General features: G+C 39.1%; 2 protein-coding genes across 2 annotated transcripts in view; both read left to right on the top strand.

Annotated features, from left to right (window-relative positions):
• Nucleotides 1-17,715, top strand: part of tafa3a (TAFA chemokine like family member 3a) — a 104,239-nt gene extending 86,524 nt beyond the window's left edge. Inside the window, exons 3-5 of the mRNA XM_008280128.1 lie at nt 7,197-7,346; nt 8,165-8,289; nt 16,937-17,715. Coding sequence (XP_008278350.1) covers nt 7,197-7,346; nt 8,165-8,289; nt 16,937-16,948 — 287 coding nt within the window. The 3' untranslated portion in view covers nt 16,949-17,715. The remainder of the gene's footprint in view (nt 1-7,196; nt 7,347-8,164; nt 8,290-16,936) is intronic.
• LOC103356200 (adenosine receptor A1-like) overlaps nt 1-23,114 on the top strand; it is a 711,380-nt gene that overhangs the window by 364,267 nt on the left and 323,999 nt on the right. The gene's annotated exons all lie outside the window — the stretch shown is intronic.

Below are 23,114 nucleotides of genomic sequence, written 5' to 3'. Positions count from 1 at the left end.
ATGAAAAACATGATATGAAGTCAAAGCCAGTGGGCAAAGTGACAGGTGAAATGAGCAAAGTGAAAGGAGAGTGCATCCATCAACTCTTCCCCTTTTTGCATCAGAGGATTCACACATTGCAAAGTCTTTTAAATTGAAATGGCCTGTATACCCCCATAAAATACTGACAGGTTTATATTTTCTACTTTTAGAGGTTCCACACAAACTTATGCAGAGTGCTGTGAAGTCCACAGTGTTTGTCAGACACTAGTTTTGTAAATTGGGTGACTGACAAACAGACTGCTTGTCAAAAACGGGCTTTCAGACAGTTTTATTTCAGCACCACGAGTTAAGCTTAGATTATTCACATTTAGCTGTTAAACAACACTATTTGTAATCATACAGTTTTTGTACTTTGGTTTTAGTGTTTTTGTCACATAAGATTTGCTAACTTGTCCTATCATACGCGTTCATGTGGTTATGTGCTGTATTGCCTGTTTCCTCCAGCTGAGCTCAGTACAAGTTTCATCTTTTTAAATCATCTTTAATTTTGCAGTATCTTCACATGGCACCTATGGGATGGTTAATGTTAGAGACATGTGGTACGAGCAGATAAACAATATGGTTGAAGGCAACTAAAGCAATTACTGTATTTAAGGTCATGTAACCTGTACTAATACATGGAATGTAGGAATGTGATGGAATGTGAACTCACATTTAACACTCATATCAAAACCTCCCTACGTCCACATGAAGGGGACATTATCATTTGCATTACGCTGCATTTGTACAACAGAAAAAACAACAAATCCAGTTTTTACAGTTGGGAGTGTGCTGCATAGTTGCCCTCACTGCTTTTTTGGACAGGGATTTTTTAAAAAGCCTAAAGTAGGTTATTTTCCTCTGGTATGTATTTATATCTGTTTGTAAATGATAAAAACCAGATGCAGACAAATGATAAACTGTATACTTCCCTTAGAAGTTGCTGAGTCAGTTGATACTTATTACTGTGGTTCTTTTCACTATGTGGGAATCAGTGTTACTATCAGACAGCAAATGAAATTAAAGGATGAAGACTTGTAAAATGAGGTAAAATTTAATTGAATACTATAAAAACATAGGAAAACTTTTTTTTTTTTTTTTATTAAAAATGTCATTAAAATGCCAAATATATCACTGAAACAAAGGTTGTTTTTTGTTGTTTTTTGTTTTGTTTTTTGTGTTTAGTTTTTTTAACCTAACTGCCCAAAATTCCCCAACTACTTTTGCAAGGTGAAGTTATTGAAGTTTTTCCTACCAAATTTCCATTAATTGGCCAGCCTGGTTTTTTGTCTCAAATGTACAGCTTTTACAAGATAAGGAGATTTACTCCAAAAAATATGGCAGCACAACCTTTGTTTCATTTGTCATAGAATATGTTCATTCTACAGAAGTGAAGAGAATACAAATCATACTAACACTACAGGCAAGAATAGAGAATTTTGGAATTAGTATTATTAATTGAGGGCAGCAAGGTGGAACAGTGGTTAGCACTGTGGCCTCAAGAAGGTCGCCGGTTCGCATCCTGGTGAGGACACCTGGGATCTTTCTGTGTGGAGTTTGTCATTTCTCCCCGTGCAGCGTGGGTTCTCTCCGGGTTCTCCAGCTTCCTCCCACAGTCCAAAAACATGTTGAGGTTAACTGATGATTCTAAATTGTCCGTAGGTGTGAATGTGAGTGTGCTTGGTTGTCTGTCTCTCAGTGGAGCCCTGTGATAGACTGGTGACCTGTCCAGGGTGTCCCCTGCCTTCACCCTGAGTCAGCTGGGATAGACTCCAGCCCCCCCGTGACCCTAGCGAAGATTAAACGGTGTATAGATAATGGATGGATGGATTACTAACTGACATGTGACAACATATAAACTCAGGTTTTATGTTTTATGACTCAGTTCAAATTGTAATCATTCAACGGTGGAAGTAAAGCCTGAAAAGCTGAAAATCCTCTAAAACAAAAGCTTTACATTTGGTGGACGATATTAGAACCACATTAGGAATGAACATTAGAATGAAACACATTAAAGCATCTTATGTCTGATCTGTGCAGCCCATGTTTAAAGAAAAGGGTAGAACAAGGTGAGTTTCCCTATTTATTCCTCTCCTGGCTGCACATTGACATTTATCAATCAGAGATCAATTCATATGATTGTAGAGCAGAGTGCTTTGCTACAGAGTGGTATTGATTGACCGAAGGGTTCAGCCTTGTGCCAGTTCTCATTAGTGGTCTCTGTCCTTTCACCTTTCTTTGTCTCTCATCTCTCCCTCCTGCTGACGTGGGGGCCTGCTGATTCAAACTGATGGCGGTCCTAAGTGCTTTAATAGAAATGTATTGATCAGGGGGCTTATGAGCCATTTATGCTGCTACCTGGATATTCATGCTCAGAGCAGACAACACGCTGCCTCTCTCCTGCATCCATGTGTTACACTTTACAACTTTCACACTCAGCTGCTCCCGCTGATGTCATACTCGAACTGGTTTATACTGTGAACACAGTGACAGGGTGACCCTGGTGGTTTGACAGACCATTTTACAACAACAGAAACAAAGGTTCAGTGGTCATCGTACCACTGTCGAGGTGTCCTTGAGCGAAACATTGACCTTTTACCTGCCCTCAGCTGCAGCAGTGAAGAATGCATTTGTCTATGTTTGACTGAAAGAAAGTGATAGTTGTAATATATACATCTACGATTGTGCTCAATAGGCCCACTGAGTCCTCTTATGTAGAATATTAATTAATGAACTTCTAAGGTGTTAGAGTTTTGTGTCATGTACCATACAGGGTAGTAACTATTTCCCAAAAATACTCCTTAAAAATGAATTAATATCGCTTATTTTATTATTCTTACCCTCTGTACTTAATATTTTATATTTCTTTGTCTTTGAACAAAGGGCAAGCTGAGAAAAGGGCAAGTAAACAAGTAAATGAACCATTTTCACTGCCATTTTCAAACTAATTAATTTTTTTTAAGTTAAATGAAAATACAAAAAAAGACCTGATCAAAGAGCATTCTTGATCCTGGAAACATCAGTTACGAAAAACTCAATTTTAAGACATTTCATATAACCTTTTTGGACATAATACAGGATTATTCTAAGAATCTCTTTTTTTCAACCATACCTGTATCTCTTCTTCGTCTTCTTCTTCTTCTTCTTTTTTTTTTTTTTGCTCATTGTCAGCTTTAATAAATGTGACAAACATACTGTGTTTAATAAGGCTGCTTCACTATAAAGGTTGCCAGTGTTTACCCAGGTGAATACGTTAAATGTGAAGCAGCAGCAAAGATACTGTGTTTAGATTATCAGTACAGCAGTGGTACGGAGTAAACACAGAAAACAGCAACACCAATATGAAACAGATAAAATGACACATTTTTCTGTACAACCCTTGTTTTAAGTAAATGGTCTAAATCCACCACTGGAATGGATGACTGTGCTCTGGAGAAAACTAGCAAGCAGATCATTGCTGAATGTTAAACCCCATAAATTCAAGATTGTACGATTTTATAGAAATCATGACTTTTTTTTCTCTTGGTTATTTAATGCACTTTCTCTGCTTCTATTACCTCCCAGACCCCATATCCAGTCTGTAACAACAGTAGCCAGACAGTTCATGGTTGATTCTTCTCATATGGATCATTACTTGGGTGACCACCACACTCTGCTCTCTGACCTCTCATCTTCTGCACACTGCATGGTGTTTTTGGGTCCAGCCTCAGAGTCAGCGACCTTGGCCAGTGGCTCCAGTTTTAATCAGCAGTTCTCTCCGCACGGGCAGCACCGACCGGCCGCTTCCTGCACCTTGATTAGTCCACAGTCCCAGGCCAGACTCAGCCGCAGCCCAGGATGTAGTTTTCTTTCCCCATTTTACATCTGGGAGCAGCAGGCGTACATAGGGCAAAACCTTATGAATGAAGCGCATCATTATTTAAGACAAGCAGAGAGTGAGATTTTAGAGGCTTTGAGTGTGATGTCTGGACCTTGACACTTTATTTTTTTTTTTCGTTTTGCATTTATTCAGTTGTGAGAGTGTTGAAAGCTATCACCTTAGTACTTCTTTGTTTTACTTATTGAGAAGCTTTTTCTGGACACTGATAAACACTGTTTTTGTTTTTTCCCCTCACAGTCAGGTGATTTACAATGATTATCCTATTGCACCTCTTGTGATTGCCTATTGTCCACGCACATGTATCCCTTAAACAAAGTTTGAATATTCTACCCAAGCTATTCCAACTTTTGAAATTAACTTTGACAGGTGGGCGTGCTGGGGGCTTAAAGATAATCACATCAAGGGCATGGAGCTTGACCTGTTTTGCATCAATACGTTTCTGCTCAGTGAAAAGCACTCAATCGGCAAATGTTGTCTTGGCTTTTGTGGGAATGTGAATAGCACCTTATTGATTGGAAGCAAAATGTTTTTAATGTTGTAGTTGAGATTTCTGGATTGCTAGCTAATGGGAAGATGGAAGCTCGCTGCAATCTATTTTCAAGTCAAGTTCCAAATTGAAAATCTTTACAGACGTAATTAAGGCTTATCTGAAGGGAATGTCAAAACTTTTCAAATGCTTTTTTTCTTCTATTTTTTCCCCACTCATCCAATCCTGATTGTTATGTGTAAATACACAAACATGCGTAGAATTGCGATAGGTCTATGCAGAAAAGTAATGAATATAAACTAGGGAGCAGTATTGATGTTTGATCTCACCTAATGGCAGTGAAAACAGTGTCCTTGTAATTGATATTGTGACGTTCTTTCACATTAATAAGCAGTTTAAAGATGTTGATCAAGTCATTTTCTTGAACCATGTGCTTTTTTTTAGTGTTATGTAATTAACTGCATTAGCCGGACCCCTATGGAGAGCTTCTCTTTTTGTCCTCTGGATGGGTTACAGGGTCGGTGGATTAAGTATGTTGCTCCAGGATGTGTGGACAGGTGGGGCTGCGCTGGGGTTCAAAGCCGGGCTCCTCCACCTGGGGGATGACCTGGATTTCAAGTAGCCATTGTGTTTGGATGTTTGAAGCAAGACTTCACTGTGGAAATTACTCAAATACCCTCATAGGATTCTCCTCATACCAAAGGAGACGCGGAAGCACACCAGCGAGGAAACCTTGTTCGACCTTGTGTAGAGCCAGATTTATGTTCTGACAAAACAGGAATCTCAATCTTCATCTCTGTTGAACATTTTCTCAGCACTGTGTGTTCTGCACCGTATGAATAGCCTCTTTGGATCTCTGCATAATGTGGGACGAGTCGAACATTGGAGATTCATATTAGAAACGAGCAGTATGATAGATTTATTGGCTGGATGATTGCCAACACAATTCATTCAGTTCAAAACAAGCCTGTGCAGCCTGTTTAAAGGAACGTGTTGGCATTTTGGGAAACACACTGATATGCTCTCTTGAAAAATGGATATAATTCTCATATCTGTGTAATAAATATCAAGCTAGAACCTGCAAGTGGTTAGCTTAGCTTAGCGCAATGACTGGAAACAAGAGGCCAGCAGCAAAGGATCATTTTCCCATAGAATTTCAACAAACCCCAAGAAAGAGCAGAACCAACAATGAAGTGATCCATCTAACACGTCTATGTAGTCAAGGCTGTTTTATTTTATTCTTATGAGCCATAAACCTCTATTGTTGTCCAGAAATCTCCGACTAGGTTCATTCGTCACTGTGAATGAGGGCACTGGAGTCTTTTTTATTTATTTTTTAATTTTAGCTGATCCTAAATACATTGTAATGCTGCCACTGTGGTAAATTTGTAATCTGACTAGCATGTTCCCTGGATTACTCTAACAGCAAATAATCATAAAACATTTAAGAAAAGAAAGAAAATGGAGTAGTATCAGTGATCTTTGGTCCACTTGCAGGTTTACTGGATGCCACACAGAGCAGCCTATAACAAACTGAGCTAAAATGATGACCACAGAAATCATCAGCTTAAATAAGATTCTTTATCCTGCCAAACATGTGTCATAGGTCTCCTCAAAGTTTCATTCTCATCTGATTCTAACCTCTTGTCATGAACTGCCACATTGTGTGTGATCATCTTCATAGTCTTTTGTTTACCGTCATTATTTTCGGTAGATTGTGTGATTTGAATGTTGAGGCGGGAAAAATGGCTCCTACCACTGACACATGGAGGGCTCACAGAACATCCCTATTGAAGCTTTTTCTCAGACTGCATATGCTGATCTTCTGTTTCACGAGTCACAATATGAAGCTGACCCATGACCTTTTCTACTATGCATATGTCAGTGCAGTTTATTACTATGGGTTTCACGCTACTAAATAATTTCCATCATTTTATTTTAGCTTCTATGATTGTATATTTCAGCATATCTGTTAAATATGTGTAAATGCAGAGTGAAAATGACCTCCTTGGAAATGTGTGCTTGATTCTAATTTCTGACATAGTTCCTCTTTGTGTGACTGGACGGTCACAAAACAAAGGGAAACATTCAAACAATACATATGTGGGAGAGTAGGTAGTAATCGAAAAGAAAAGGAACCAAAGAGAAAGTTAAATCAGCACCACTGGAATACATTGTTTTCTTCAGCAACAACCAGTAACAACTTCTTCCTGGAACCAGTCATGAATAATAATTTTTCAAAAGAATAATCACGGCAGTTCCATAGGTAATAAACAACAAGAAATTCTTTAGAAGAAATGAATATTATTATTATTGTTGTTGTTGTTACATAAAAACTCTTTAATTTGTATTTCCAAAACAGTCTACAACAAATTCAACTATTTGCTCCTACATGAGTTGTTAGCAAAAAGCTTAAGAACCTGTCTGTTGTAGGGCTTTAGTTACTATTAAGAAGTAAACTATGTATTTGGGACAAATTTAAAATGCAAGTCTTTAGATGGAAACTGTGGGCTTGTGGCCATGGAGTACCACAAACATAGTAGGCAATGCATCGCTGCTTTTGATCTTTTAATGTGATTTGGACTCTTCAGATATATGAAATAATACCAGTCATATCATTTACAAAAAAACAAAAAAAACAAACAAAAAAAAATGTATAAACACATGCAAGAAAGGGCGCAAACAGTGTGTCTAAACCACATAGAGTTCGGTTTTATGTGCTTGTGTTGCTTTGGTGAGAAACATCAAGAAACGTGGGTTTACTGTTTGCTGATGTACTCTAACCATTGTGTACATTTGTGCTTCCAGTTCATGTGAAAGCAGGAACCTGTGAGGTAATTGCTGCTCACCGATGCTGCAACAAGAACAAGATCGAAGAGAGATCCCAGACTGTCAAATGCTCCTGCTTCCCTGGACAGGTGGCGGGAACAACAAGAGCGGCTCCATCTTGTGTAGACGGTATACCAGGCTTCTCATTACAGTACTGGTAATGATATGAAACCAACTTCTGATTAGGGTAGAAATGTGGCACGGTGCAAAACTGTCACACCTGTCACTGCTCCTCTGTTGCGTATCTCGCTGACCATTTGAGTATCAGAGGTTCATTGTATGAAAGAAGAAGAAAAAATATGGTGGTGAGATGTTTGTGATGCTGCTGTTGTGTGACCCGAAGGCTTCAGAGTCTTCAAAATCAAATTACCCACCAGTTCATTTACTCCTGTCTGTTGTTGAGTCCATATCAGACTTGTTCAGTGGAGTAGACAGAAGGCCAGGTCATTTAATATCATGTCCAAAGTGGCCTCAGTTACAGGTGAATTGATCCCTATCTTGTCTTTTCACTGTAATAGCTCTGACAGGGGCTTCCTCGATTTTGACAGTTCTCTCTTCACTTTAGAAATGTCAGGGGAAGCTGTTTCTCCCCTGTAGGCCTCCTCGAAGCAACATAAGACCTTGACTTGCCAGCCTTCCTGCACGCTTTCTTACTCCTCCTACATACAAACACCCACCATCCTCACACGGAACACAGCTGCTCACAACACTCACCGGCTCGACATTGAACCATGGCCTGTAATTCAGACCTGGAAACACACCAGGGCAGGACTGACAGGTCTCCACTGTCAGCCAGAGATCAAGACACTCTCTTCAATCACTGGCGTGTATATAGAAGCCGAAGGTGCTTGTTGTTGCTTCAGCCAGCTTGTTGTTAATTGCTTTCAGTCCTATTTTTTTAAACTCTTTTTTTTTTTCTTCTTCTTCTTCTTCTGTGTTGCTCTCAGCATCCATAGTTGCACAGAAGTGGTGGTGCCAGATGCATCCCTGTATGGATGGGGAAGAGTGTAAAGTGCTGCCGGATCTCAAAGGATGGAGCTGCAGTACAGGAAACAAAGTTAAGACAACCAAGGTGGGTTAAATTCATAAAATATATCTATGTTTGTGTGGGCAAATAGTGGAATCGTCTTAAATTATCATGGGTAAATATCAGAAATTCATGAGATTTTTAAGAGCCAACAAAATGACTACAAATTCATGACCTAGAATAATAGTTGTAACAGAATGTGACCGTTGAATAATGGAGGAGGGTTAGGTAAAAGAAAGAAACAAGAGCTAAAGAGTGCACTGAAAGATTTTTTTTTGTTGTTTTTTTTTTTATCAACTTCAGATGAGTGCAGAGCAGAGTAGGCAGAGTAGGAGGCAGCAGGAGAGGAAGATGTGACTCACAGGGGAGAATCAGTGAAGTGTGTCTTGAAGCGATTGGCTTATAATACTAGAAAGGGGTGAGTTAAGTTCAGCTATCTATTAAGCTACAGCCCCATTTTGTTGTAGAAGTCTTAACTACAGTTGGTTTTATTGTATTTTACTTAAGCTTCTAATTTGGTTGAGCCGTGTAGAACAGGTAGTCAGCAATCTCAGGGCCTCTGGGGGAGACCAGAATGATCTGGTGAAACTGCTCCCAAACCAAAACAAGACATCCTCAGACATCACAATTTAAACCAAAGAATTCTTTACATGGTGGACAAGTATCGGTGTTTTTTATGGTGTTACATTTTCAAACCTGTCTTGTTTGGTCCAATTTTGGTTGCGACTGTGTTTGGTAATTCCCCTTGGAACAATTTGTTCGGGCACATCTGAGCTCAGCAATCTTACTCAGGTGCAGAGCAAAACACCTGCGGATGAGCAAAATCAAACCAGCTGGTGGCAGCGAGCCAGAGAATTAATCAGGTCTGACCTGAACTAGCAACAAAGTGTGTTGCATTCTTGAGATTTTGCAGATAGGAGCTTCTTTCTTTCTTTCTTTCTTTCTTTCTTGCTTATTTTACTTTCTCGCTTCTGCACCAGATGCATCTTACAAACAACCTGAGTGAACATTCTCACATGGCTTTTGGTTTACTTAAAAATGTTTTCCTGTCTTTTTAAACCAAACCAAGGAGAAAGGCCATTAAATATACCAACTCACTATAGGTAAACTACAGTAGGTAGTTTAAACAAAGGCAATTGAGCTATAATCTCACATATTTAACTGAAAAAGGGATTGGCACTTAAAAAGTGATGTAGTTTGATGCCGTTTCTGTGATGTCCGTGTAATCATCATGAAATAAATTCAGGGTATTCATCACTAGCTGACAACTGAGCTTGTTTCAAGACAGAGCCTAACTACAAAACAGAATATTTAGTGTCAAAATTATTTGTGAATATTCATGATGTGCCACAGTAATATATGCAACAAGACATTTGTCTTGTTTCTGCACGGACCTGCTGCATAATTTCAACAAAATCAGAATTGCAGGGCCAAAAGATGTTGCATCATGTATATTGAAGATGATAAGATCAATAATACATTTTCCCTTGAGAGAAAAAAAAATACATCGTATATAAATAGATTCTGCAGAAAAATAGAAATAAAATGATCAAGATGCTCTCTCATCACTTTAGGTGAGAAATGAGATGTGGAAGTATATAGCACACGAGTACTTTGGAAACAGAAATATAATTATCACTTCCATAATGGAACCTCGATTGTGCACCAGTGAGTTCATTGGTACATGTTGGAAATTGCAGCCTCTGGGGAATCATAAAATGTTGCTGACGGCTGAGCAGAAATCCAGCTCGCATTCATCCACCTCATCCTCAAGGTTTAAGCATTAATGGTAAAAGAGAGCAGGCTCGAGTCGGGTCTTGCCTTTGAACAGGCTTGCATATGACTTCAAAAGTGCCAGTGAGAAACCAAACAAAGGCGAAGCGAAGGCAGCAGAAAGACAAACAAACAAAAATCCCTCCAGGAAGCAAAATTGTCAAGTGGGATGTGCTGAAGCAGGGCAGGAGGGCTCGAGCTCTCGCACTTCTAGAGATTAATAGAGGTTATCTGGACGTGTGTTTTGGGTTTCAGGGTGTGGTAGACCTGAAGTGGATGGTAGGTGAGGAGGGAGGGGGACACAGTAGGCCCTTAGCCATCCATCACGGTCCACTGTTTGACTCACCAAACGCCTGTAGTTGAGCTGCCTCTTCCATTATTCATGGCTACAGGAGGCCTGGATGAAGCAGAGCTTTTTATTTTTGCCGGGTTAATAATTCATGCCCTCTCACACAGCCACGGGAAAGCAGAAACAGAGGCACAGACAAGCAGGGGTCCAGGTGGCTAGTAGAACCCGTCAGAACCTCGACTCTTTTTTGATTAGGGAGTCAGCGGGGGTCGCTCCATGCTCATGGCCTTGCTGCCTCCCACAGAGAGCCAGCGAGGGACGGCTTGTGTTTGCTAGAGGGCTCTGTATCCGAGCTTCCTGGACAGTTAACATCATTCTGAGGAATGAGCAGAGGGCTTTCTCTGGATGCAGCCCAGGCTCTCAAGGGTGGCGTTCGTGCTGTGGCTGTCTCTGTAAAGCCCTTTACTCTCTGAATAGAAATTCCAACAAATTAAATTTGAGCAGCCCTTTAAAAATTCAACGATACAAAAATCAAACCCATTATTCCTGGTTTCCAAGTCGGGTTAACAGAAAACCTTGGTTAAAGATACATATTATACTTTTTTTTGTTTGTTTGTTTTGTTTTTGTTTTTAAACATATAATATATGCAAGCTCTGTCAAGTCACAAGCTTTTAAATGGCATTTTTTAGGTCTCTTAAAGCTGACTAGTAAAATGACCAGCACCTGAAAGTTTTTTATATAACTGAGCCCATGTTCATTCACTAAAGCAAGCAATATTTAAATGATGGGGCTATTCAGGGCCCGTCCTTAACAGTGTAACAAGCCGAGCCCTGAATTCATTTAATCATTTCAAGTCTTAAGTAAGTGTGGCCCTGTAGTAGTCAGATCCAAGTCTTAAATCCAGATTTTTTGTGAAAAGAAGCTGCAGTAATCCATGTTTTTATGATAAAAAGGGATTAAATAATGACATATGTGAAAGGGCATTTAGAGCTAACACATGCATGTAAAATACCCTCTGATTGCTTTTAGTGTCTTTCAACTTATTATTTTGGGTTTTTTGTGGCCGTATGTTTAGCTGTTTGACTTAGTCTCACAGTTTCTATGATGCATTTTAAGAAGCAGCAGGCAGCTGATTTTTTTGTTTGTTTGTTTTTTGCAAAAATGCAAAAAAGCTGTTTGACCCACTGTTCTTTGACTGTCCAGCACTGACCAGCAAACAAAGTTAGTGTCTAGCTGGTAAACATAGTGGAACATTTGCTGAATAGTTACATTTTTTACTCAGTAGCACAACTTGAACTTGAGGATCACACTTGAACAGCTTAACTAGAAAGTTGCAGGAGGTCAAGAAACTTTTTTTTTTTGCTTTATAAAAAATAAGGTCTTTAAAAAAATCTTCTCAGAACGTGCATTTGTCACACAGCTGGTCTGGTTTTTCTTTGCTTTTTCTTTTGCTTTTATGTGAAATTAGTATTATTTGCATTTCAGTGATTTTATAGCTTACTGACTGAGATTAGGAACCATTAAAAAACAACTTTATGAGGACAAATATGTCAGGGTTTATGTGTATGATATGTCAAGTGTATTTACAGGAGTCAAAAAGAATGAAATAATCCTTTTTTAAGATTGACCCCAGTCTAAAGTCCGCAGCTCTATATTGTGTTTTGAATGTTTAAAAGAGATAAATTATGTTTTTTAAAAAGTCCCTTTATTGGATACGGCAGGTGTAAACACACTCCTCACTTGCAGCACACGCCTCATACGGCACCTATAAATCCTTTCTTCTTCGATGTCTCACCGTGGCATTGTTGATAAAAAATGATGATGTCGTTTCACCTCATGATGAAGTCACATCAGTAAATCAGGCATCTTAACACCCTCCAGGCCCCTTCTGAGACAACTCCAGTTGTTCCCTCTTTCTCCGCATGTCCGAGAGCAGCTAGTTTTATAGTCCTGCTGGTAATGTCAGGAATTATAACCCCAGCAGCTCCTGCTTTTCACTTCCTATCAATCAGAGGACAGAAGGCAAAAGAACCACAGAGCTTTTTCACTTGACAGGTACTCTGACACTTGCAGAGAGTGAGTTGAGTTTTGGTGATGGATAGCTGTCTGAGAGACATTTCTTTTCAAGACATAATGAAAATATGCCTTGCATTTGCTGCGCTACAGCTGTGTAAAATATATGTATTCTCACTTCACCATTCTGGAAACATCCTGTAGGCGCAGTTCACTTGTGGTATGTTCATGAAATTGAGCTTTAATCAAACATCTTCTATGACCACAATTAACCTCCATATGAGGAAACTATTATTCTTTAGATTACAATTTTACACTCAGAATAACTATTTATATTGCTAAGACAATGTAAGTCAAACAAGAGATGGAATAAAACATAGAAGTTATATGTCATCAAAATGCAGATCAGTGCTGTTGCTGCCTGATAGTAATACTATAACACAGTGGTAATCAAGTTCTTTTTTAGGTTTGAAGTTTGTTTCACACACTTCCAAGAATCCAGCTGCCAAAACCAACCAATAGGAGCCACCAGTGAAGTGATCCGTCACTGCTTTCACACTCACACACCACTAGTTGTGTTTGTTGGTATGCAACCAAGCTATGGGAGCTGCTGCCATGAACAGAAATCTGTCTTGTAGGTGCCTCTGCTTCCCAAGAATCCCATACCAAGTGGTTTAATAGACTCTCCTGTTGTTGAAAGTTGTTGTTAATCTGATGAAAATCAAGGTTGTTTTTTTTTTCCTAACCTTGGTAACATAGACATATGGCGTTTTTACATGCATGAAGATGGATCATGTAAGAAATAAGAAGTTATGTAGAGTGACAGCCAAAAACACATGGACACATCAGATTTCTGGGGTTTTATAGTTAACAAATCAAAGATCTCATTTGTTTGTGGGTTGGTGATTTCCATATCGTTGTCCTTCTTTTGATTGAGTTTCTGGTTCAAGCATAAATGACCAAATTGCTCCAATGCTACAGTTTGACATTGTGTAGCGCAGAGTAGTTTTACACTGTTTAAGATTAATTGTAAGTGAGCTGGTGTGCTCCAGCTGCAGGCGAGCAGTGCAGGGCTGGTTCAGGAATTTTGTGGGGGTACTAAAGGTGGCAAAGAGGTGGAGTTACATCTAAGCCATTTTAAGGTATGAAGGACCTTTTATTTCATGGAAAAAGCTTCTAAATTTGTTATTTTGATGAAAGCAGATGAGTTTTCAGGGGTTATGTAATTATACTATTTAGCTGTTTGAAGGTGCACATTTGCTTTGTCCATGGTTTGTGTAGTTTTTGTATTTTTTTAGATTTTTTTTTTTTTTAAATGGTGAAATTAAATGAAGTTGGATTTTAGGTTGTATTTCTCAGCTCTGTAATTTCAGTTAAAAACAGCATGTGGGTAAAAAAGTAAGCGAGGTATTTAGAGGTAAGAGGCAGAAAAATGGTGTGAGATGTTTATTCAATGGATAGCCTGTTAAGAGGAGCTAAATCATTCTATTGGTGATTGATTTGGGTTTTTTTTTTTTTAAAACATTGCTGGAAGCTGATATCGACTATGTAATTTGTGTTTTTAGAGCAACAATGAGGACTGAAAAAATGTCCTCTCTACCTCAGTGAGAGCTGAAATAATTAGAGCCATGCATTACAGCTGTGAATATTCAGAGATGATTATTCTTTTTGCCGCTCTGTGTCGATAATGATGAGTATTGGACTCACACAGATGTATGCATGCTCGGGCACGTGTGCTTCAGACGCTCTCCATCAAACTTAGGGTCTTAGTTTGTTTGTCAACTGGACTTTTAACCTACAGCTGGCCAGTCAAGTGTAGTCTTTCATCCTGAGGCGACTTAAGCGTCTAACCCGGAGGAGCTGCCTTCTGTTCTGCTGATTCCCCTTTGTGTGTTTGCTCAGTGATAACCCTCACGGTGACACCCACGGCACCGCAGCATGCTAATTGGTTTGATAAGGTTTCACAGGGGTTCAGGTTTTTGGTTTCTGCTGACATTTTCCGCTTTCTGCATTTTGTTTACTCAGTTTTGTGTGTGTAAGCTTTTTCTTCTTGTTTCTTTTGAGGTGAAATACCCTTTAAAAGCTACTGCTGCAATCACGAATGTGTTGGAATTGTTTGCCTCATCATGCTTTTGCCTTTCTTTCACAAGAAGAATATATGTAGAAGTGAACTATGATGACAGAAATCTTGTACATGTACGTAACATTTATCAGCTGAACAATATTCTGGAACTGCTTGTGAATCCATATAAACCGATTACTGGTCCACACCAGAAATACACCAGTCTGCCTCTTGTAACATTGTGACAAAATAACGTGGTTTAATTAAATGTATGAATGTACTGTGTCTACAGCCTGCCACTGCAAGTGTAGTGAGACCAAACAATTTTCATATTCTCTCTCACACCCGTGATTTCGGAGGATTGTCACACAGAAGTGAAAATTAAATTGTGGCTCCCCACACAGCAAGCATTGTGTCATCAGCTGCAGCTCTAAGCAGCAGAAAAAAATCACACTTCCACAAAATTTTTTGAATTGCGTTGCTCAGAGCACTGATTGTGTTGCGGTAAAGCCCTCGTCGATTCAACTGGCGAGACCTCACTTGCTGCTAACGAAATGACAGTAATTCACAAATAGTCGCACAGGAACACCTGTTCTTATTTCTGTGTGTCTGTGTGCCTTTTAAAGGGCCTCCAAAATCACAGACTGAGTCAAAAAGTTACTCCTGTTCTACTTTTTAAAGGGCAAACCAACGAGGAACAACATTCACCTCCCAGAGTAGAGTTATGCTTAAAGTGAGAGTCGTACAAACTGCATCTTTCAATCCTTTAGATTAATATTCATGAAAAGGTCTGAGAACATTATGCCAGCAGTATGCCACCATGAATAATAATATTGCCCGTGTTTGCATGGAAATCATTGACCATGATGTACATTGCATTACATCTGACTTCGAGCTGCTCACTGTCTTTCAATTTTCCCGGACTAACACCACAGATGTTTGAATTATAAACATGCCAGCAGGGAATATGCACACCTCCAACCTGCCTCGTTTTTTGACAGATAGACCGTTGTGAGACGAACAGGACCAAAATAAGAGCCTGTGTTGATAGGAAAGCTGCAATTTAAACGAGAGCTGAAATGATTTGTCTTTTAATCAGCTAGTTGCTGAACAAACACACAGATAAGAGACCGCAGTCATGCTAATGGCTCTTTGAGGTTACACTTGTGTACAGCAGTGATTTGGGCTAAATGATAACATCAGCATGTAGTAATGCTCATGAGTGAAGTGCAAACTTGCTGATGTTTAGCAGGTACTGTTACTATTATTATATTTTATATTAATTTGATATTCACGATGACAAAAATAATGAGCTATGATGAAAATTACAGGAATTGCAATAAAGTTCTGTATGATTATGAATAGCAACCCATACGACATAAACACTACGACGAAAAGATAAATCTGAAAAAAAACAATAAAATACAGGGGGGAGAAAAAGATACAACACAATAAAAGATAAATGCAGCTTGACTTTGATAGAATGCCATATTAAAATTTTTAGGTGAACCTTTACCAGTGACTTCTTAAGCTCTCAGCACAAGAAAAGAAAATGTTCCAGGGATTAGGAGCCTCGATTGCCTCTATTTTTGTGTCTAGATCTTGTAACGTCCAAGAGCATCCAGTTGGTTGACCTCAGTGCTCTAACAGGGGTATGACAAAGCGTTCTGATAAACACGGTGGTGCCAAACCATTTTTAAAACTCAAAAGCAAGTGATAAAAGCTTAAAATCAATCCTGAAACAGACAGGAAGCCAGCAGAGAGAGGCCAGTACTAGCATTATGTGATCATGTATTTGTTTTTGGCAGCTGCATTTTGTTGTTTTAAAATAATTTCAAGACAATCATTTTGTCAATTATTGAATATTTTGGCACGGGTTAAATTGGTGGATCAAAATACTGACACTGGTACTCCTGGAGTTAGTGTGGCTACAATAGTCGTCAACAATTACCTACATAAACAATGAATAGTAAGAAATTCATTGAAATTCATTCCATCAAATTTGAATATTTGCAAGATTTATTATAATAAAATGAATATATTGCATTTTGGATTATAAAAATAATCTGTTTAAATATGTCAGTTTGGTGTTTAGAAAATTGAAGTAAACATTTCTGATTTTTATGACATTTTACAGGGTCAATTTTATTTATTTATTTTTTTTTAATCGATCATTAATTGCAGCCTTGGTGAGAAGGAAGGAATGCCTACTCTTAGAAGTGATTTATAGAGTAGTAGTAGTAATAGGAGAGAAACTATGACATTAAAAGATAGAGGACACTGTAAAGACTGGTTACACAGATTTTTACACATATTTCAGTGTTTTTCTTTTGTCAAATCTTAGTTTTTGGTGGCTATAAAAGAAGGATCAGCTTTGAAAAGTAAAGAGGATTTTATTTGTCTGTCCTACTGAAGGATCTGTCTCACTCAGTGTCAGAGAGAACTTGTTTTGCGAGTACTACAGCTATTTGTTATCATCATTCAGACAAATTCCTTTTTAATCCTCAGCATCCATTCAATATCACTTCTTTTTTTTCTTTCCCTGTGTTTCTAGGTCACCCGATAGTCGTCTGTTGTAAGGATAACCTTATTTGGAACCAGACGCTATTTCTTTGACCAACATCGTAGGACATTTGGATATCATGTGTTCTGAGGATTGGTGGAAACCAGGGACCAACAAGGACAGTTATCACGGACATTCCAGTGAACAAATGGAGGAATCGGACCAGGGAGCTCCATATAAGACTACATATCCAAACAGATTCCTGACCTTTGATCCAGCATCAACAGTAGCTGTCTCTGAGCTCTACTGCCCACCAAATCTCTCTTTGTATTATAGTTTTATTGCTATGGACTAGAGGACTCAACCATGAAGATATTTATTGACTAAAAGACTGTGGATTACACCAGATAAAAAAAAAAAAATCACCCTTGAAACAAAACTATGTGATGTGAAACTTTTTGTGTTATTTTCTTGCCCCAGAACTCTTGATGCATATCTGTGTTGAAGATCTCGTGAGATAATAAGCATTTCTGTTCCTTTTAGCCTTATGGAGCAGATATCGCTTCTGTTTTTGTTTTTATTTTGTTGATTTAAAACTGTCTGGCTTCTTTTCGTTTGTTACAACGTCAAGTCTCCCTTTCAAAGACAAAAGACGATGCCACAACAATACAACCCAGAAAAAAATGTAATGATGTTTGACTACAAGTCACCAAGGGTCAACGTAGCTAAGTTCTGCCAACATGTTTTAATGGTATCTGTTGTTTTCAAAGCCTGGTGACTACTATTCATTACAAATGTCGATATTATCTCAATAAATCTATCTAAATGGATATCACTGCTAAGTAAAATTTGGATTTTTTTACGGAACGTGTTAATGTCGTATGCATGCTAGGTCACAGTGCTGAATCAGCAGGAGGTGTTGGGACTTTCATCAGCAGTTCAAGCAAATAATCTGACAAAAAGAAGTAGGAGTCAGAGCTCACAGCTGATCAAGATTGTGTGCATGGTGGAACTGAAATATGAACATCAGCAGATGCAAAAAAATAGGCCATGTTCAAAAATACAAAAGGGAAAAATCTCACCACGCTGTTTTTCTTACGATGAACAGACTTCACAAAAAGCCATCTGAAATCTGGTCCAGGGAGAGATAGATAATTAGCTCTCACCCCAAAACAACCCTAATCCTATTTGATTCATTTCCCAAGCTAGATGCCAGTGTCATCCAAGCCTGCATTTATTGCGGTAAATGAATGCTACCCATCACCAAGCAAACTATACAACTTTTTTTTCCTTCCTTCTTTGTCCGAATAATTTCCCCCAAGGCATTTTCTGTTCGAAATCTAGAAAGAATTGTTCTTGTGTGTCTTTAAAAGCTTATAGAAAATAAACCTTGTGAGGGAGTTAGGCTGGATAGCGTGGAGTGGAAGAGATAATGGATGAACAGAAAAGGATTATTTAGCCCTGGCAGCCTTGCTAGCCATCTGAATCAGTGGGGTCCAAGGACAAATAAAACGTCCATCCATTTTGACACATATAATTTGGTTGCTATCATTGCTGATATCAAAGCTCCATTCCCTGCTTTGTGGAAGCCAAACAGGTTAGAGGGAGGTTTCTGCGAGGAGCCAGAAAACAGTCGGGGATCTATTTACGTTTCACCTGCATGTGACATACACCTTAGGGATAGGAAATCACAGTATATAATGCAGGGGCCCTTCCTCTGATATGATAATAAGATATTTTTGAAATGTAAATTTTCTCTATGCCTGTCACCTTACTATCTGTACAAGAATGACAATCAAAGAAATTTGAGAAATTTCCTTCTGCAACAAAAACACAGTTGGCACTAAACTTGCATAAAATTCACACATCGAAGCTAAAAGAGCTTCAGTCAATTATAAGGGCGTCTAGACTCCAAACAAACCATTGCTTTAAGGGGAGTTTCATATTTTGTAAGTCAATTTCCGTCTGTAATTGAAACAGTACATTCACTGCAGAATGCTTCTTATACTAAACACAATTAATTAGGCAAAAATGTAGAAGGCTCGCTCCCAAAGATCAGACCCGTGGGACTGGTGCTGAAGGGGAGCAGTGCGGGGGGTTGCTATGGTTAGCGATCCAGGTTGCCTCTTGTTTGGTTAGAAATCATTAAATTACAGTAATGACTAATTTCTCATTCCTGCATGCAATTCGCCGGAGACCACCATGGATTTAATAAAGAGCTGGCGATGAATTACAAACAGCGAATGGCTGAGGAAAGGCTACGTGATTATACAGAGTAATTCAAAAGTGCATTAATAAAACAATACAGAAACATTGCTAAATCATTTGAGATAAAGGCTATTTGCATAATTCATTAAGATTAATCAGACCAGGCAATCTACCACAGTGCTCCGAGGAACAGAGAGAGAAGACATGAATCCAATCCCCTGGAAAAACCCCTTTATATCTACAAACAATGATACAAATCTACCCTTGGATCAGAGAATTAACCTCTGTGCACTTTACAGCCCCTGCAGTGTTGAAACACAATCCTTCAGTCATTCACCTTTATGTGGGCTAATATTCTATTAATAATGAAAGATCTTTTCATACCATCGCTCCTCTGGGTTTTGTTGCTCTGCCATAAAAGACCTTCACAAAAGTTGAATGGAAATGCATTCTGCGTGTTTGGAAACCACAGAGCGGATTTGAGGTTTGGTTGCTTGACAACTTTGTGTACCACTATTGGCTTCTGCATTTCACTTCTCAGCAGTAAAATGAGTTGGACAGGATGCGCATGGGATGAGTTTGGCATTGGACACGGATCACTTACTGTAGATGTCACCTGTTATTCAGGCAGAGAACACCTGTAACCCCCGTGACTCTCAATCCGGTTATCTTCTCTGTCATTATCAGCTCAGGGGTTTAAAGGAAAAACTGGACAAATTGAAAAATATGCCCGCTCAGTTTTTTCTGCTGAGCTTTAGATCAGAAGATTGACACTGACGCTTTGCAAATGGACTATTTTATAATCAGTGAATATGTGAGTTTAAAATTTGAGTAAGTTCAGTCTTAAGCACCGTTCTGGAACTAGTTGGGAAATTTGAAGTAGGAATCCGAGTTTAGATAATGGATGAGATAGATAGATAGGTAGGTAGGTAGGTAGGTAGGTTGATAGATGCATTACTTTATTAAAGCATAATTTCATTTTATTTCATTTTGGCATATTTACTTTTCATTCCCCCCTTTCATTGATGAGATTCTGAGAAACCAGGGGTCGCACAGAGCATCCCCTCAGATAAATGCTCCTCATAGTAAATTAAAATATTTTTCTTTTAATCATCTTCCTGAATAGAAAGAAAGCTTTACAGATGCCAAAAACAATGCAGAGCAGTTTAGAATATCATTTTCTGAAAGGAGCTTTGCAACTGTGGGAAGTTATCAAGCCTTAAGTCATCGTATCTTTTGTTGTGTGTGATTGCATTTTTTAACATGAAAACACGGTGTGACCTTGTAAAAGTAATCCAGAGGGAATGTGCGCTTGCATGTACAGAATGTGAGTGAGTGAAAGCAGCGCCTTGCAAGATGACGATGTGTTACAGTTCAGTGCAACAAATGATGAGCGATGCTAAACATTTGTGACCCTGGGTTTTTCTGCCAAAGCCCTGGCACCCCCGCTGCATAGCCAAGCTGGTGTTATTTGAGAGTTCGCTCTTTTTCTTTTCCACACAGGGTGACGTCAGCCTGAGCACGGCATTAACCAGGCCTACACAAGCACTAGTTGTAAGGTTTCTGGCTTAACCCCCAACTGTTTGTGGCAGAGTTTTCAAATCACGATTGGTTTTGTGTGCTTTTAATAAGCTTTCAACAACTGAATAAGTGCGATGAATCCTGGCTGGGATGAGAATGATGTTTTCCATCATCACTGCCACTGCTAAAAACTACTTTTTCATTCAGGGACTCTGGTGGTTCAGTGTATGCAGTTAATTTTGAAGATTTGTTTGAACACCTCTAATGCCACTCTAATATCTGTGGGGAGTGGGGAGGGGGTCGGGGGGAGGAAATTTGCTGCAGCCAATAATATTTCGTTTTTGTGCTGAATTCTCTTTAAATGCTGCAATTATCCTGTCAAATTATTCAGCATCATCCCTATTTTTCTTCTTATCTGCAGGGAAAATACCTCAGAAATTGCATTTAAATCACCCTGCACATTAAACTTCTCCAGTGTATCTCCTTCTAATGGAATTCTTTGAGGTGTGTTATGGTATGTAGGTTATTAGCTTATAGCTGGTTCCATTGCAATTTTTACAGACCGATGCCTCTGAAGCTGTTGATTTAAATCCTCCCCTAACCCCTCCTGGAATAAATTCCCTGGTCAGCCATCTGACGGAGAAAATAATATTAGTAAAATGGCATTTTCTAGCTGTGGTCAGGGAGCAGCTCATGTCTTACTGGAAGTGGATGAGACCGACTCACCAGTCTTTTTTTTACAATTTTTTTATTGCAAGGCCAATATTAGACCAGAATTTGCTGCTCAACCCTATCTTAGAATTGCAGCTTTCTATTTGTGGCATTTCTTAAATGTTAGTAATATCTAAAATTAATGAAATAATAAGTCAGTATGATGTGAGAGTGCTAACAACCAATTTGTTTGTCTTTAAGGCTTATCTGAATCAAACAAGATAGTAATCAGAGATTGGTGAGATTGAGACAATTTTTATTCTCCCAAAGAAAACAGAAACAGAACACGGTGAATATTTAGTTCTAAATCAAGAAAGGTCCTGCACTTTACGAAATGTGCACAGTGAAAACAAAGCTCTCAGTTACACAAACACCATCTGGTGGGTTTGCCAGAGCTTTATCTTGACAGGATGAATTAGTTTGAAAAACTGTCAGATACACCAAGCAAAATTAGATTTTCTCATTTCATAATGAAAGCTGACAGACTGTAATGAAAACCGCTCGATCTTGAAAAACACCCCAGATGAACTGTAAAAGTCTGTCTGGAAAAACTTTGCGGCTTTTTAAAAAAAAGTCTAATTGTGTTATTCTCTCTTTTCAATATCTCGGCTATTTTTCTCCGCTAAATTGGATGTTCTAATTCAGTTTTGGTCGGAGTTTGATGTTATTTCTGATGGCTGTTTGTGTTATTCTTGTCAACTGTAAGCAGTTTATTTTGAAGTGAGTTGTGCCTCTCTCTGTGTGTGCACTGCTGTGACCTGAGGCATAATGGGATTATCCTGCTCAAGGCAAGACGTAGATGCCTTGAATTCTAATATCAAAGTATTCCTCGCTGTACCTGACACCTCCTCCTCTCTGTGTTTCTCATGCCTGACTGGACTGAGAGGGAATTAGCCCATGAATCACAACACAGACCCGCAAGCTGCTTCGACAAGTCATTCACACATTCTGTTGCCGCTTCTTAGCCAAAGTTTTTTTTCTGCCTGATTACAGGAAGCCATACTCTACTTTCAAGTGCACCACCACCGACCTCTGTGAGAAGCAAATGTCAGCTAATCATACTGTTTCTTTGGTTTTTTTTCTGTACCCAAACTGCTGTGGAGGAATCTGAGTGTGCTCAGCAAGTCCTAAGCTGCCTCTATAGGTGCTGTTTGCACGTATGATGTTGACAAGACATTAGTGCTGGCCAGTGCATTTGCTCTTGCCTCTCATCAGAGACGCTCTCAGCTCCCACACTGCATTATCACAATGCCCTCGGGTCAGTGAAAAGGCCTGCTGTAATTTGAAAAGGAAATTATCTTTTGTGGAACTTACCCAGACAGAACAAAAGTAGGGGGAAGAAGAAGAAGAAGAGGGCGGGTGAGTGGGTGTCAACAGGCAGGGAGGAGTTAATAGAAAGGTGAAAAATTTGGCTTCCTTTCTCGGTGGAATGTGAACGGGTTAATGGGAGTGAGGTTTGCAATGAGCTGATGTCTGTCTGGATGGCTAGAGAAAGAGAGACGCAGAGATACACAAAATGACATTCTGATGGATTTCTAACTGCCCTTTTTTTCTTTTTTTTCCCCTCCTTGGCCCCATTTCGCGACACGTAACTGTGCATTTATTTATTTATTTACCTCATTTTCTTGACACTCTAAACAGAATCCATTTCTTTTGCTAATGGTCAGGTTACGCTGCGCAAGGAGCAGGGCAAGCCCCAGTGCGACATGTGGTGATGGAGGGAACTAGGAAGATGATGCTAATGGCATTAGAATCTCTCTCTCTTTTTTTCTTTTAGAGGTTGATAGGG

The sequence above is a fragment of the Stegastes partitus genome, unplaced genomic scaffold, assembly GCF_000690725.1.
Source record: "Stegastes partitus isolate 25-593 unplaced genomic scaffold, Stegastes_partitus-1.0.2 Scaffold5, whole genome shotgun sequence".
Classification (NCBI taxonomy): Eukaryota; Metazoa; Chordata; class Actinopteri; family Pomacentridae; genus Stegastes; species Stegastes partitus.
Note: the sequence above shows the minus strand (reverse complement) of the source record. Positions and strands in the feature narration are given on the sequence as shown.